Source organism: Xyrauchen texanus, chromosome 8 (assembly GCF_025860055.1).
Source record: "Xyrauchen texanus isolate HMW12.3.18 chromosome 8, RBS_HiC_50CHRs, whole genome shotgun sequence".
Classification (NCBI taxonomy): Eukaryota; Metazoa; Chordata; class Actinopteri; order Cypriniformes; family Catostomidae; genus Xyrauchen; species Xyrauchen texanus.
The window spans coordinates 32,124,208-32,139,623 of NC_068283.1; the positions used below are offsets into that span (position 1 = coordinate 32,124,208).

General features: G+C 37.3%; 1 protein-coding gene and 1 pseudogene across 2 annotated transcripts; one reads left to right on the plus strand and one right to left on the minus strand.

Moving 5' to 3' along the window:
* Positions 1-3,720: 3,720 nt before the first annotated feature.
* Positions 3,721-6,686, minus strand: LOC127648231 (lysoplasmalogenase-like; annotated as a pseudogene).
* Positions 6,687-6,734: 48 nt separating this feature from the next.
* Positions 6,735-15,401, plus strand: aspdh (aspartate dehydrogenase domain containing). 2 transcript variants are annotated; one of them, XM_052132114.1, is made up of 8 exons: positions 6,735-7,750; positions 8,094-8,261; positions 8,350-8,494; positions 8,621-8,705; positions 8,866-9,015; positions 9,228-9,451; positions 12,013-12,152; positions 15,299-15,401. In XM_052132114.1, exons 2-8 carry the CDS (start codon positions 8,207-8,209, stop codon positions 15,334-15,336), a joined length of 837 nt encoding a protein of 278 aa, XP_051988074.1. In that variant the 5' UTR covers positions 6,735-7,750; positions 8,094-8,206; the 3' UTR covers positions 15,337-15,401. The 2 variants fall into 2 exon arrangements, with proteins under 2 accessions (XP_051988074.1, XP_051988073.1); XM_052132113.1 differs by having other exon boundaries at positions 8,205-8,261.
* The last annotated feature ends 15 nt before the right edge of the window (positions 15,402-15,416 follow it).

Here is a 15,416-nt window from a genome sequence, read left to right on the forward strand (position 1 = left end):
CTGATCTGCCTGTCAAGTTTTTTTTGTTTTTTTTTAGTATCATTTGTAACAGTTATTATTCTTTAAACATAGAAGTTCACTTTAGCTATTTAATTTGTCATCTCACTAATCAAAGTGGTTTAATTGTCTTGTTTAAATGTTATGTATTTCAATGCTCTTCCATGTACCCATCAGTTCAGCTGAAGTAATGGCTCCTACACACTACACGACTTTCAAAGACGTCAGATCGTGGTACCGTTTATATTACAAAATTTTCTGTCTTGTCAGTGAAGTCGTTTTCAAAATACATGAGGAATTGGCGACAGGGGTGAACACATTACAAGACATTTCACTGTTGACGAATCCCCGACGACTCTGTACTGTTGTGAAACGTAATTTGGAGGCCAGACAGAGTACACACGAGAAGTGATAAGAGATATGAAAACAAATGCATGATGATCATATGTTATGTATTTCAGAATATGATGTATGTTTTTAATCGTATATTTTATTGTTTACAATATGAAAAAGTACCTCCTACTGAAAAATCTTCCTATTTGCTTTCCTGACTGTCCAAGAGAATTGGCAATTTCTGTCCAACTCTTCTCTTTCTCCACCCGGTTGTGGGACAGTTCAGAGGAAACATGAAATCTGGTGCTCCTGCCAATGTTCCACTAATTTTTACTCCATTGCTTTGGTCCAATGTGACTTTCTCAATACCGCAGCCTGTTGCAGGTAAATCAGGGCTCACACTGAAACTCCCTGTGCCCCGTTTCTTGATCTCTCATTGGCTGTAGGTCATTGCTGCAGTTGTATTCAGTCAAAACACATTTCACACTGCACGATTTTGCAGACAGGTCCAGATATTTAACATGCTAGATATCTCGCATGACATCGGCGAGGCGTCGTCGATTCTTTCGGATTGCGACTTTGGTAATTCATACATCGCTCACGGGAGCGAGCTCTGATTTGCCCACGATTTTGGGCTTTTGTCGGCGATCACCACAAAACTGCTGCCGAGCGAAAATCGTGTAGTGTAAACTCGGCATAAGGGTTATGAAAGAGTTATGGACCTGTTAATGGAATCAAAGTTCTGGCCCACTAAGGTAGCCTAATAACAAGTTTTAAATGTTTAGTTATTTTCTAATATAAATGCAAAATAAATAAATACAATTATTTAATAATGAAAAAGCGTAAACATTTTGTTAAAAAAAAAATGGTATCAACACGTTATAAGTTTAACCCCTTTCACAACAGCAAAAAGCCACCACTTCAGACATGCTTGATTTTTTAATTATAATACATAATTTATTTTACTTCTTTATTTAAATTGCTCTGGAGTGCTGACACTTATGTTTGGTAATTGAATCAGTCAGAAGCATCTTCTAACCATTTTAGCATCTGAGCCAATGCATCTCGAAAGGATTCACGTCCATATAAATCATTATTACACACTTTCAAGTATCTCGAGTTACTCATAAGAAATAATCCAGAAACTCAATAAAAAAGAGTTGGATTTGGAGCCTACAGAAAATAACTCTCGTTACCAATGCTGTTGTATTTTTTTAACGTATGCTCGGCTCGAATTTTCTCAGAAACTGACAAGGCGTCTAAAAAACGTCGCGAGACAAGACAACTGCTGACAAAACCGCCAAGATCGTCTATCCTCGCATGTCTCCCACGGCGACTTACCGTTTCAGCAAATTGTTTTGTTTAATTCTTTCTTTATTAAACAATCTGCAGTGCAGTAACTACAAGCCTCTCTTTGTCTTTCCCATGTTAAGAATTGCAGAAATCTCATATTTAATTTACCGTGTGTAGCTTCTTTCCTCTGCCAACTTTGCGCTGATAAGTTGCCTCCCAATATTTCACTGTCTGATAATTCAGTAACTTTCCCCAAATCTCAATATCAATGTCAATATCCCTTCAGACTTTCCTGAAGACCAACTTCACCAGAGAGTGTCCTCATCTGCTTTGGTGCTTCTGGAGAACTGAGCTCAGTATGGGAGTATATTAGTGACAAATGTCTTTGAAATATAAAAAGCACGCCTAATTGAAAAATAAACACATTGCATTAACAGTGCTTGCATTTTTTTGGGCTTGCGATTTCATATGGTAGTATATTGAAGCTGTGAATATTTCAATTGAAAACATTTAACACAAAAAGTGAATCATTAAAATGTATATAATAAGTATTTACCTTTCAAAATTCAGTTAGAATACGTTCAGTTAGTGTTTCATCCATTATATGTTGCATTGCAAATTCATCTCTAAAATTTCAGTGATTAAAATTAGGTTGGAAATGTAAACATGTACCTACATCACAGCATTGGAATCTTCATTTGCTGCCTCTTTTCTTCACCACTAGATGGTGCCATTGAGTGTTGATGAAGATCAAGAGCAACAGAGAGCAGCTTGGGTATGTGAGAGAATTTTCCAGGGAGGTGAATATGTAACTCAGTATTGAATGATTAAACTAATAAAAGATCGCAGTGACTTTAAATATCATTTTTTTTATCAGCCAGTATGTTTATGATGATAGTTATGTCTTGTTATCCACGTTATTAGGTAAACTGGTTAAAACAACTGATAAATAGGGGGGCTGGGTAGCTCAGCACTGTCTACCACCCCTAATCCAGGGTGTGCTGAGTGACTCCAGCCAGGTCTCCTAAGCAACCAAATTGGCCCAGTTGCTAGAGAGGGTAGAGTCACACGGGGTAACCTCCTTGAGGTTATGATTTCAGTGATTACCGTAACCTCCTTGTGGTTCTCGCTCTCAATGTGGTGCGTGGTGAGTTGTGCGTGGATTCTGCATGAGCCTCCACATGCTGTGAGTTTCTGCGGTGTCATGCATTACAAGCCACATGATAAGATGCACGGACTGATTGTCTCAGAAGCAGAGGCAACTGAGACTTGTCTTCTGTCACCCGGATTGAAGTGAGTAACTCTGCCACCATGAGGACCTACTAAGTATTGGGAATTGGGCATTCCAAATTGGGAGAAAGGGGGAGAAAATTAAATAAAAATAAATAGTGAGCTATTATGAAAATCCTTAATGCAGTTTCTGCATAATTATGTTTTTTCAGAATCCTACTTCATGCTTGCTTATAAATTAACTGTAAATTAATGTAGAATGGAAATATTAGTCCTTTTTATATGTTTGCTTTCAAAGCAATGTGTGTAATTTCTGTGTTTTCAGACTGGTTTCTGAAAATACCCTTCATCGACCATTGGTCAAACTAACACATAGGGCTCTATTTTCGTGAGCAGGTGAAATTGATCCTATTCAATTTCTGTGAGAGCGCTAATTCTAAGCACAAGTTTCATTCCAGCTTAAAGCGTAAGGGGGCGTTGGTGGGAGTGTTTGCATATATGGGTGTATGCTCACAAACTGTGGGTGTATTGTATGTAATTAAATTAAGTGGTGCAAAGTGGAATTTGCTTTTGTCCTGAGAAATATGTCATTGAGCTAATATATTTGAGAAGCATCTTAATTCTTAGTGCAAAGTCTAAAATCAGTTCTTGTATTTGCAGTTTGAAGATTCTACCAGCAGGTGGTAATAAAGTTCATGTCAATCCCTGACAATCTCTATTGTGGTGTTATGAAACCAAAAATGTATGAGATTTGTGTAAACATTTCTAGGTCATGTTTTATTTTTCAGTTATTTTTAATATTATGTTTATATTTACAATTGTATTTATGAACTCATTTGTATTAATATTTTTCCACTTGTTGTCGTAGAGTGGTTTTTAATCCACTGTAAAAAGGTGGAAGAAGTTGGAGAGGGTAAAAAAAATTTATGCTATACAAAATATGTCATAAAAGACTAAACAAATTTCCACAAGTTTTAAGCCCATTCTAATATTTGTATTACTGTACTGGTTGACTATTAAAAATGTAAAGAGCTTGTCAGGTAAAAAATCTATCTATGTTAGGGAAAAAACTTGTAAGAATTTAACCAGTTTTAGTTTTGCACATATCCTGTTGTGAGGAATTAGGCCTTCATCAGATGTTGTAGAGAGGTCAGCAGGAAGAATCGCTTTATTGATAGGTCAGTGTAATTTTTTTTATATTTAGGGATGTTCGTACACTCTTATGTGAGTCACGTCTATTCAGACCTGCATTTACTGTTAGACAGACCCAGGTTTATCCAGGATGGTCCTTTTTAACACATGGAGCCTCATGGCTATTAGCTCAATATCCGGTATCCACCACAATCTTATGACCTCTTCCGTTTGTGAAAATCGTCAGTGTCTTCATCCAGCATTGCCTTCACGTCACTCAGAGCAATCATCAGCTGTGCCAGGTAATATGTTATCATAATGATGTGCTTTTCGAATTTGAGATCAACGACATTGAACTTTGTTATTGCAATTGTAAGGTCCGAAGTCATGAAGACCAGGCTGCCCAGCAGGAGAAATGGTCGCCGAGTTCAAATAGCCAGTGTGGCCATGATAACAATGAGGAGGATGTAACACCCAATGGCTGGAACGAGAAGATCACCGTCTGCCGTCTGGATCAAGCCGGAGGAACGGCACCAGGTAAGCATAAATTCCACCGCCGATCAACCAGAGCAGGATGTATAGGATGAAGAATATGGAAGAGGAGGATGTGGTAGAATATCGAGAGGAGAGGAAAGACACAGAGTAAAGCATGTGGGCCAGAGCAAAGCAGCCCATTCCTAAAAAGGAGGGAGAGAGAGACAAATAAACAAATAATATATACAATAACAGGGTGGTTAATGAGATTAAACAAATAGTATTTTACTGGTCATGTGACCCTAATGTGGCAGCTCTCATGAGGGGGCCTATACATAAATAAGTTTGATAAAACAAGTTTGATTATATACTGATATGACTGAAGTCTTCATCTCATATACCAAGTATTCATTGACATACATTTTATGATAACTAAGCACAATTTCCATCTAAATTCCTAAGACCATAATCCGTTCAGAAGTTTTACATTTTTTTTGTAATTGGCAAATCTCATTAGCTTCTCATTACTTTAAAAGCAGCACACTTTCACTGTGTTACAGTAAACAATTTTTATAACATAATTTTATATGAGCACGAATTAAAAGCTGTAAATAATGTATCATATTTTTTCAACATGTTCTTGACACATTTTATGATATTTACTCTAATATTGTTGGTAAGATATGGGGGACATATGGGGAGTGAACTTTACCATGGATAAAAAGTTGTGGCCACACAAGGCAACAGTCTCCACCCACTGAGAACAGCAATCCTCCAGCCACGCCCATTAGACTCCGCCCTCCATTATAGCTGAACACCAGAAAAGCCAGAGAGAGGATAGGGCTGGCCTTTACACCAGCAGCCAGGACCGAGGGGGAGGAGTCTGGGATCCACAAATAGAAATATATTGTGCAGGATGCAAAAAATGGGAGGAGATGAAGAAATAAAACATAGGACTGTAAAAGAAAATACTGGAAAGAATAGAAGAATGGAAACAATTAATGCATCAGTGACGCAAAAAATACTGAGTATCAACTTCTGTTCAAACATGATGGAATCAGAGTCAGAAAAGCTGTTTATGTGGAAGACAAATAGACAAACTGTGTGTGTATTTGACAGTGAAATGGATGTGTTACAAGTGTACATACAATCCCACTAGAGTTGAACTTCCCAGACCACATTTGAACCTGATAACCCGATCGACAACCCGATAATGCAGATTTGCTCTGTACAACATCAGGAAAAGCAGACCCTTCCTATCTGAGCATACTACACAACTCCTTGTCTATGCTCTTGTTATATCTAGACTGGACTACTGCAGTGCCCTTCTGGCAGGACTTCCTACATGTACAGTCAAACCTCTGCAGTTGATCAAGAACGTGACAGCATGATTGGTCTTCAATGAGCCAAGAGAGCTCACGTCATGCCTCTCTTATTTGAACTGCACTGGTTGTCAATGATTGCTCGCATCAAGTTTAAATCATTGATACTCACATACAGAACCATGCCCCTATCTACACACTTTAAGTCTATGTGCCCTCCAGAAGCTCATGCTTGGCAAGTGAGCATTGCCTCGTGGTGCCATCTCACAGAGGCACAAAATCACTTTCCCGGAACTTCACTTCAGCTGTTCCTCATTGGTGGAACAACCTGCCAATCCCCACCCAAGCAGCTGATTCTCCAGCCCTTCAAGAAACATCTAAAGATGCATCAGTTTGGCAGCACTCGACCCAATCCTACTAATGTCTTCTTTCTTCTTTTCTAAAAAAATTTTTTTTAATTAAGCATTCTCAATTCATTCTTTCACAATTGTCTCTCTCCTTCCTCTCTACTTGCTTCTCTGGGAAATGTACCACTTTCTATTACAGCAGTTCTCTTATTACTTAGGATGAATCACTTCTGTTATGTTCCTCATTTGTAAGTCGCTTTGGATAAAATTAATAAATATAAACATAAATAAGAGCAAAGTGCACCTGTGTGTGTAGTATCTGTAATTACCGTGTTCCTGCGTTGTCTGCGATCATAGGCACTTGTCTCCAGGATATCCATCTCTCTCCTGCCCTGAACACAGTTCTTGTATTTGGGGACACTTCTTCAACGATTGGGAAATCTTTAAAGCCTCTGTGAACTGTGTATGCTAGTGTGCTTCATTGACTAGGTATGATCTGCACTTTAGACTAATATGAGTGATGCGTTATCTGTCAGATTGTTCTGTCATAAACAAAGTATACCCCTCACTCTCTCTCTCTCTCTCTCCCCCCCCTTTCTGTGCCTGTCTGTCTTTCTTTCTCCCTTTCTCTTGCTCTCTCTCTCTCTGGTATGGCCTATTACCCTGTAGTGACATCATCAGTAAGAGCAAAGGTTTGATGATTGAGACACAAGTTCAGGCAGATAAACCTTCTGCATTTTTATTAATGAATATTCTCACTTTCTTTTTAGTTGTGACTCCATTGCCTTTTTCAGCTTTTTCTACTCTTGACATACATTCTTTCTATTGGCTTTTCAGTCTTGTGTGTCTGCTTGGAAATGTTGTGCAATACAAGCATGTTACCATTAAGTTTATTAAGTTATAATTGTTATTGTATTCATTCTAAAATGTTTTATGATTATTATCTTTATGGTATTGGCTTTGGTGGCATAGTTTTACAGTGATCAAATACTAAAACTGTAGCAATGGATGAGGAATCATCACTATTTGTACCCACACAAGGGCGACACTGACCTTTATAAAGTGATTTAAAAACGAAATGAAAAGAATGCTAAATCATATTTTAAAGAAAATGTAAAAATATTTTGTGAGGGTCAGGATTAGGTATAGGTGTAGGTTTAGGGGATGTAATATATCATTACCTCAGCATTAAAACCAAAGTCAATGGAAAGAACCCAGCATGATCTTGTTTGTGTTTGTCTATATTTCTATAGCTATGTTTAAATGTGGACTGTGAATTAACTACATTTGCTCTGAGATTTGAATGTAACATTAATTAAATGTAACAATTAAATAGGTTTATAAGGTGTCATTTGAGACCTGTGGATTGATGTACCAAACAACTTAATGAAGGGTTCTTCAGTTTGGGTTCAAAAGTAGTTTGTTGCCATGATCACTACTGTCCTTCAGAATTACTAAAAGCCTGTGAATTCACATAAAGGTCTAATCATTAACACTCCTGCTCAACTTGAACTTTAACCCCTCTATCCCACAATCCCTAAAGATCAACACCACAAAGAGAAAAAGAGAGGAACTTTGAGAAGACAGAGAGTGAGAAATAGGGAAAACGTGAGGAATAGACAGGTAAGTGAAGGCTTGTTGTTGTGATCTATGTGCTGGAGATAAAGGGGAATATATACTGTAGATTGACACTGAACTTGAAGTGGAGAGGATGGAAGAGAGGAGGAGCCACACTGATCAAACTAAGAGAATGTATTAGAGAGAAATGTAGTACAGCAAATTCTGTTGTCGTGTATGAGTTTGATATTGAGGCCTGCATTTTAGCATTTCATGGTCTTTGACTTGCTTGCACTTGTGAAACACATAACATGTCATAAAGATCTAGCAAACCCAAGTCTTAAATAACTAGGCTTGTGCGTTTTTGTAACAGAACAATAGATTGTTTGTTTGGGTTGTTCTACAATAGGTTGTTGCATCGGTGTGGATTATCCACAGTGTACCTGAACTACTATAACAGAAAAAGAGAATAGACATTCTAGTAATGGCTCCTCTGATGAAATCCATTACATCACTGCAGATATGGCTGACAGTTCCTTAGCCTTGAAGATTGGAATAGTGGGATATGGACATTTGGGTGAGTCCAATAAAATGTTTTGATCATGTAATGTTTAAGCCCTCGTGTGAGCATGGAGCTGGTATTAAAAATTTTCTTCCTCCTTCAGGTCAGTTTCTTGTCGAGAGGATCCAAAGAGAGGGACCCGAGGTGGGGCTGCAGTTGGCATTTGTTTGGAATCGAAATTCGGATAAACTGAAAGATTCGGTGCCCGAAGAGCTCATTATAAACAACCTCTTAGACATCACACAGAGGTAAATTCTCCCATTTTGTTTTTAAGCATCTGGGTATATACACGTTGCATGTATTTTTTAATATACAGTATGAGGTACAATGAAAGAAGGCGACTAGTAGGGGCACTGAGTTTTGTGTGTGTTTAGGGACACTGATGTAATCGTGGAAGTGTGTCATCCACAGATAGTAAAAGAGTTTGGGGTCAGATTTCTTTCTCATGCTCACTTCCTGGTACGTTTCCCTCTATATTATCACCTTACATTGAATACATAGTGTATGTGCAATCCTCTTTGCTACCGCTTTTATGTATATTTCAGCATAATTCCCAGCTGCTTTGCATGTTTTTGTCAATTTGTACATAATGTAATGGTCATTTTTGCCCCTCCCTCAGATAGGCAGTCCTTCTGCCCTCTCTGACCCCCAGCTTGAGCAGGAACTCCGCACTGCTGCAAAGCAGCATGGCAAAACACTTTACGTGCCCAGTGGTGCATTATGGGGAGGCCAAGATATTCAGAGAATGAATGACAATGGAACATTGCGTGTGAGGCATTTCTGGAAATTTACGCACTGTGTGAATTCAAATCCATGATTGTCTATGAAATCTTTGATAGTAGACAGTCATTAAAAAACCTTTTACCTCTTGTTTTGATATGAAACACAATAAATGTCTGTGGCCCTGCCTTTAGAAAACAGTAAAACACTGCAGACGAACAATCTTTGGGTGAAAATGTACTTGTTGTGTCCCTCTCACAGGCTCTTTCCATTAGAATGTCTAAGCATCCCTCTTGTTTCCGGCTGACTGGAGGTCTGCTCTCTGATTGGACAGAAGGAGAGGGGAGGCGGGTCTTGTACCACGGCTCAGTGGCAGAACTCTGCCCCATGGCTCCAAACAACGTGAACACCATGGCAGCTGCGGCCATAGCTGCATCAACACTGGGGTTCTGTGGTGTCACCGGAGAAATCGTCTCAGACACAGCGTGAGTCACTAACAACTAAATACGTTTCTACAACTTCCACAACAGAAGTGTTTAGCACTTCTTTAGGATGTTTGGGAGGGAGGGCTTCCTGTCCCACAATTCAACATGTTTCAGCATGTGTTCTCATATTATTGGCATTTGGAACATGACTGAGAAATGGTCTTTAAAGTTGACTGATCCAAATATCGGTACACTCTTAAAGGGATAGTTCACGCAAAAATTTTAATTCCATCATGATTTACTCACCCTGCTGGCATCCTAAATGTCAATGGCATTCTTTATTTTGCAAAGCAAAAATTAAGATTTTTAGAAGATATTTCACAGGGAATCAAACTCATCAGGGGTTAAAAAGGTGACAAAGATGCAAACCCAACCCTCACATTTTAAATATCAGCTTTAAAATTTGGATTTACAGTTGATTTTAGCATGAGGATATAGGACAAACTCCCTAGAATTCATTTAATCTTACTGCTACAAAAGTAATATAAGGGGACATCGGTTCAGGGCACTTAAAAAGTGTATTGCATCCACTATACAATAAAGTTCATCAAACAAAACAAAAACACAATATGAGCAACGACTGACAAATCCAATGGAAATCACAGCTTATGTTATATTTTGGTAGAGAGAGAGAGAGAGAGAGAGAGAGAGAGAGACTGTCCTTATTTCTTCTTTTTGTCCTGTACCAGTGGTCTCAAGTGCCCGCTTTCTTAGTTTTGCTGCGTGATTGAGCCTAATATTAATATTGACATTAGGGGCTAACGCAGGGTTCGACATTAAGCATTGTCATGGTCAGTCACTTGGCCAGAGATAAAAACAAAAGAAAAGACATAAGCCATAGCCTCCATAGCCATCATTACCACCTAATAGGGATCAAGAACACCTTGCAGAAAGATGGTAAGTCATTGCTCACCCTCAAGCCTGTTTGAATTTCTCTCTTCTGAGGGACACAAAATTAGATTTTTGTCAGAATGTTAGTCAGGGTCACTATTCACTGTCACTGCATCTTTTTTCTCCATAAAATAAAAGTGAATTGAGACTGAAACTAACATTCTCCCTAACATCTCCTTTTGAGTTCCACGGAAGATCCGACAGGTTTGGAACAACATAAAGGTGATATAAGGTCCCATTCATTAACATTAGACAATGCATCATGAACTAACAATGAACAATATTTTACAGCATTTATCAATCTTAGTTAATGTTACTAAATCAAAAATAACAGTTGTTCATTGTTGGCTCATAGTGTATGAACTAATGTTAACATAGACAGATTTTATTTTAATGTGAAAATATATTCAAGATTAATAAATTATATAAAAGTGGTGTTTATTGTTAGTTCATGTTAACTGATGTAGTTAACTAATGTTAACCTTTTTGTAAAGTGTTACCCAACTTTCATTTTTGGGTAAATCATCTCTTTGAGAGAACAAGTCAATTCTCACCAGTTGCATTAAAAACGGCTGTTTAATATTGACAAAATGCATTGAAAATGTTAACAGATAAAATCCTGAGAGAACCTTGCTGCTAAATCAGTTATGTTGTATATTCAAAACAGATATGCTTATTAAAGCTAGATAATATGTTTTCATTGTGTGTCATTTATTAATGTTTTATTAATAATGTTAATATTATTATAATGTATATCGTACTAAAATTGACTGATTCACATGGCAGAGAAAATACATCGGATACATACATTAGTTGGAGCTCTAGAAAGATGAGAGATATAAGGTTGTTTTAAGCCTTTCTCTTCACTCTACAGATGTTATTATCAAACAGTGTTTTTGCTGTGATGAGACAAAATTAAATCTCTCCGTTGTGGAAGCCTGACAGAACCCCCATGCCCCGCACAGGTCAGACAACACTCCACTCGCAACCCCCGGATCAACACAAATTACCTATTTTGGATTCAAAATGACAATTTCTGCAGAAAGGTGTCAAGGTAGCATCCCTGATTTCAGCTAGTGAATGGGTGCCAAAAATGTTAAGCTCCAAATTCTACATAAAGGCAGCATAAAAGTAATCCATAAGACTCCAGTGGTTAAATCCATGTCTTCAGAAGCGATATGGTGTGGGTGGAAAAAGATCAACATTTAAGTAATTTTTTTTATCAGAACAAAATTCTCCTCCCTGTCCAGTAGGGGATGAAAAGCACAAATAATGTGAAAGTAAAAGTGACCTGGAGATTGACTGAGCAAGGAGGAATTTATAGTTAAAGATATTTAAATATTGATTTGTTTCTCACCCACACTTATCATATCGCTTCTGAAGACATTTAACCACCAGAGTCATCTGGAGTACTTTTAAGTTTTTAAGTGGATTTTAGAGCTTCAAAATTTTGGCATCCATTCACTTGCATTGTATAGACCTAAAGAGCTGAGAAAGTCTTCTAAAAATCTTCATTTGTGTTCAGCAGATGAAAGAAAGTCATACACATCTTGGATGGTATGAGGGTGAGAAAATGATGAGAGAATTTTCATTTTTGGGTGAACTATTCCTTTAAGAGATAGTAACAGCAATTTCTTTTGGTCAAATCTCCCTACCGCTTGTCTCTCCAGATTGGCAGACTATCATATTGTGGAGGTTGAGGTAACTGGTCCAGATGGGTTCTCAGTAAAAACAGTGCGACAGAACCCAGCCAAACTTGGAGCTGTTACAGGAAATGCAACATACAATTCCTTCTGGAGCAGCTTACTAGGTATGTGTGCAAGAAAGATGCAGTAGATGCATTACACTGATGGAGTAAAGAGCAAAAAACCACAGTATGCACCGAATAAGCCAAACCTGGTATTTTGCAGAGAACAGGGTTCGTACAGATGCTTCAAAGTAAAATTCAAGGACTTTTCTAGCACTTTTTTTTATTTGTTTTCAAGGACTATGCTCGAGATGTTACTTTTAAATAAAAATATTTTAACCATTCAGTTAATTTATTTTTATAAAACACCACTTATGTCCAACATATCTCAATGACCATCTTTAACTACATATTGTCACAGTAAAGATTTTGGTTCATTCATGATGAAATTGATGTGCAATTGTAGTGTGCTCCCTCAAAACGCTTTCCAACAAAGTGAATAACTGGGTCAGAAAACCGTAGTCCATATGACTCGTGCTGTGTTTCATGTTTTCTAAAGTCACACAACAGATTTATGTGAGGAACTGAATTAAATTGCAAATGGGTCATTCTCAAAAAAAAAAAGAAAGACTTTCCAACTTTCAAAATATAGAAATTCTCTGTTCAGTTTTTGCCTATAAAGGCTGATGGTAAACATTTTGACATACATTTTTATTAATAAAGGACAACTTGGCTGTTCGAACGAACAAAGCAAGTTAACACTAATGAGGGTTAAATGGGTTACAACACCACATTTTCAATATGTAACACCAAATATTTTTGTGTGAAAATATTACTGTTAATATGTGAATTAATAACTTTTAACATGCTGGAAAAAAGCATTATATGGGTATTAAGCAGCCTCTGAAATTTGACCTTACAAAAAGTTGTGGAAAAATAATTTGTATTTAAAAAAAATTTAAAACATCAAATAATAAAATACGTTTTAAACATTGATAACACCAATGCCATGAAATCAAGAGACAAACACTCATTTTAAATTATTAATAATCATTTTGTTTTGCTTTTTTTGCACACATGTTCGGCCTTGCACTAATGCCTTTATTAAAAAATAAGTACAAAATAAATACACCAATACCTTTACATGCCATAGAAGTGGTGCACCAGCTGAAGGGAACAAGGATTTGTTTACAGGAAATTAACAATTTCAAATATATTTTCTATACAATTTGCAAAACAGAGTTTAGCCATTTCACATCATTAAAGGTTAGGCTATAGGATGATACCTTTTATTTATTTTTGCTATTTGAAAGCTTCTTCATGACTATAAAAGTCAAGGGACATGTTTGTCAACAAATTTTGATATTGACCCAAATGTTGTCAGAAATCCCCTATTTCTGTGAGACACAAAGCTTTCTTTACACAAGGTGGCGCTAGACGGCTCACAAAACTGAATCCTCCATTGATCTGTATTCAACGTTGATCGTTTTACATCATCTAATTTTTTCACTCTGGAGAGTACTTTTAATTAAAACTGATAGTTGCAAGAATTCATACTTGTTAAATCTGCCACAGCAGTAACTATAAAATATATTTTTAAATATTCCAGTAACAATTGATTGTGATTGGCCCATATTGAACAGCGCTGCCAAATATAACAGCTGCCACGTGACAGCGTCTATGCGCTGCCTGCTTCAGCAGTGACAAGCGGTCTGTCGTCGTGTTTTTCAGAAAACACATTTATTAAATGATTTAAGCAACGTATTTTACGATTTTCTATAACACAATGTTTGTGCCTGGGTAGTAAGTGTTATTTCCTAATTGCTTATTTCTCAAAAGTATAGAAAATAGCAATTATTCCCCACAAACTTTGCTTTTCTGACCAGGACAGAGAAAACGGGCGAATTTGTCTTTTCGTTCTCATAAAGTACGAAAAACAACAACATATGAATACAAATTAACATGTATTTATACTAAATACAACAATTACTACAATAGATTTAGAAGTGAGTATATTTTCGAGATTTACGATTGTACTGTAATTCACAGTCCCCAAATCTAGTCTCCCATCATGTTCTCGTTATACTGTCCTTGGTAAAGGCGTTCAAAGTCCAGAATATCCTGATCCAACAAGTTCCACTGCTTGAGCCTAGACGTCAAAACTCTGCATTGGTCTTGGTGAGACCAAAATCTCTAATCAAGTCGTTGAGGTATTTTTGGTTGGGGAAGTATGGGGTTCTCTCCTCAGCTCCACCTCTGAATTTGTTATCTGGATCTACAATGTCTTCCTCGCTCTCTGACTGGCTGCGGTCTTCTAAAGACGGTGCTCTCTCTCCGGAGGAGTGGGTACGGGGAGCTCATGGGCATGGCAGTATAGCACCAGGTCAATGGATGAAGGAAGTTCCGGATACGTGATAGCAGGTGCATTCTAGCCAGTCTGACATTTAAAATTAACACATTTTATAACATAAAATTCCGACTAACAATTGTCCATCTTACCTTAGAGTGTTTTTTGCCGTGCTCATATTTGAAATGAGGTGCCCAGGGTTTGTCTTGATGACGAAATATTCCTTGTAGGCTATGCCTCACACATCGTAGCATTTGCTTCGACGGAGTACTTGATCGCTCTTGTCTTGATAAATTGGCCGCAGACTTAGCTAAATGCGTCTGCAAGATGCTTGCAGCCTCTTGATACCATCTCAGAAAAATGCAGGTATCCAATTAGGCAGCTGGAACTTAACTGAACTTGTGGGCTTAAGGCCCCTGAATTTATATTACTGGAAAGTTCTAGAACGTTTCTCAGCACTGAATCTTTCTGGAATGTTCTGGAAAATAGGTACATTTCTAAATATCACTGTCCTAGTCACAAAAGCAAAGTTTGTGGGGAATAATACTAGCCATTTTCTATACTTTTGAGGTATACGCAATTAGGAAATAACACTTACTACCCAGGAACCAAAAAAAAATAAAAAATAAAACTTTACACTATGTAATTCAAGAACTTATTAAGCACCTCTTGGTAAAAATAGCTATTTTCAAGGGTTTTCCAGGACTTAAATTTGAAAAAGTCAAATTCAAGTACTTCAAGCCCCTTGTACGAACCCTGAGAGAATATTATTTTATTTTGGAAAATCTGTTATCCTATCATCCCTTTTCATTCTATTGTTTTTGGAATTACTCTTTTTAATGTGAATGAAAACCTTTCAAAATTGTATATTAGAAACTTATTCAGGTTGTGTCTAAACAAATTGTCTGTCTTTTTTGTTCAGTATGCAAGGGTCATGGAGGGAGGGTGTTTTTGTGCTGATGACATTGGACCGCTGCAGAATGTGTGTAGCTACACACACGAAATAAGTTGCATTCAAATAAAACCTTTAAAATAAAAAC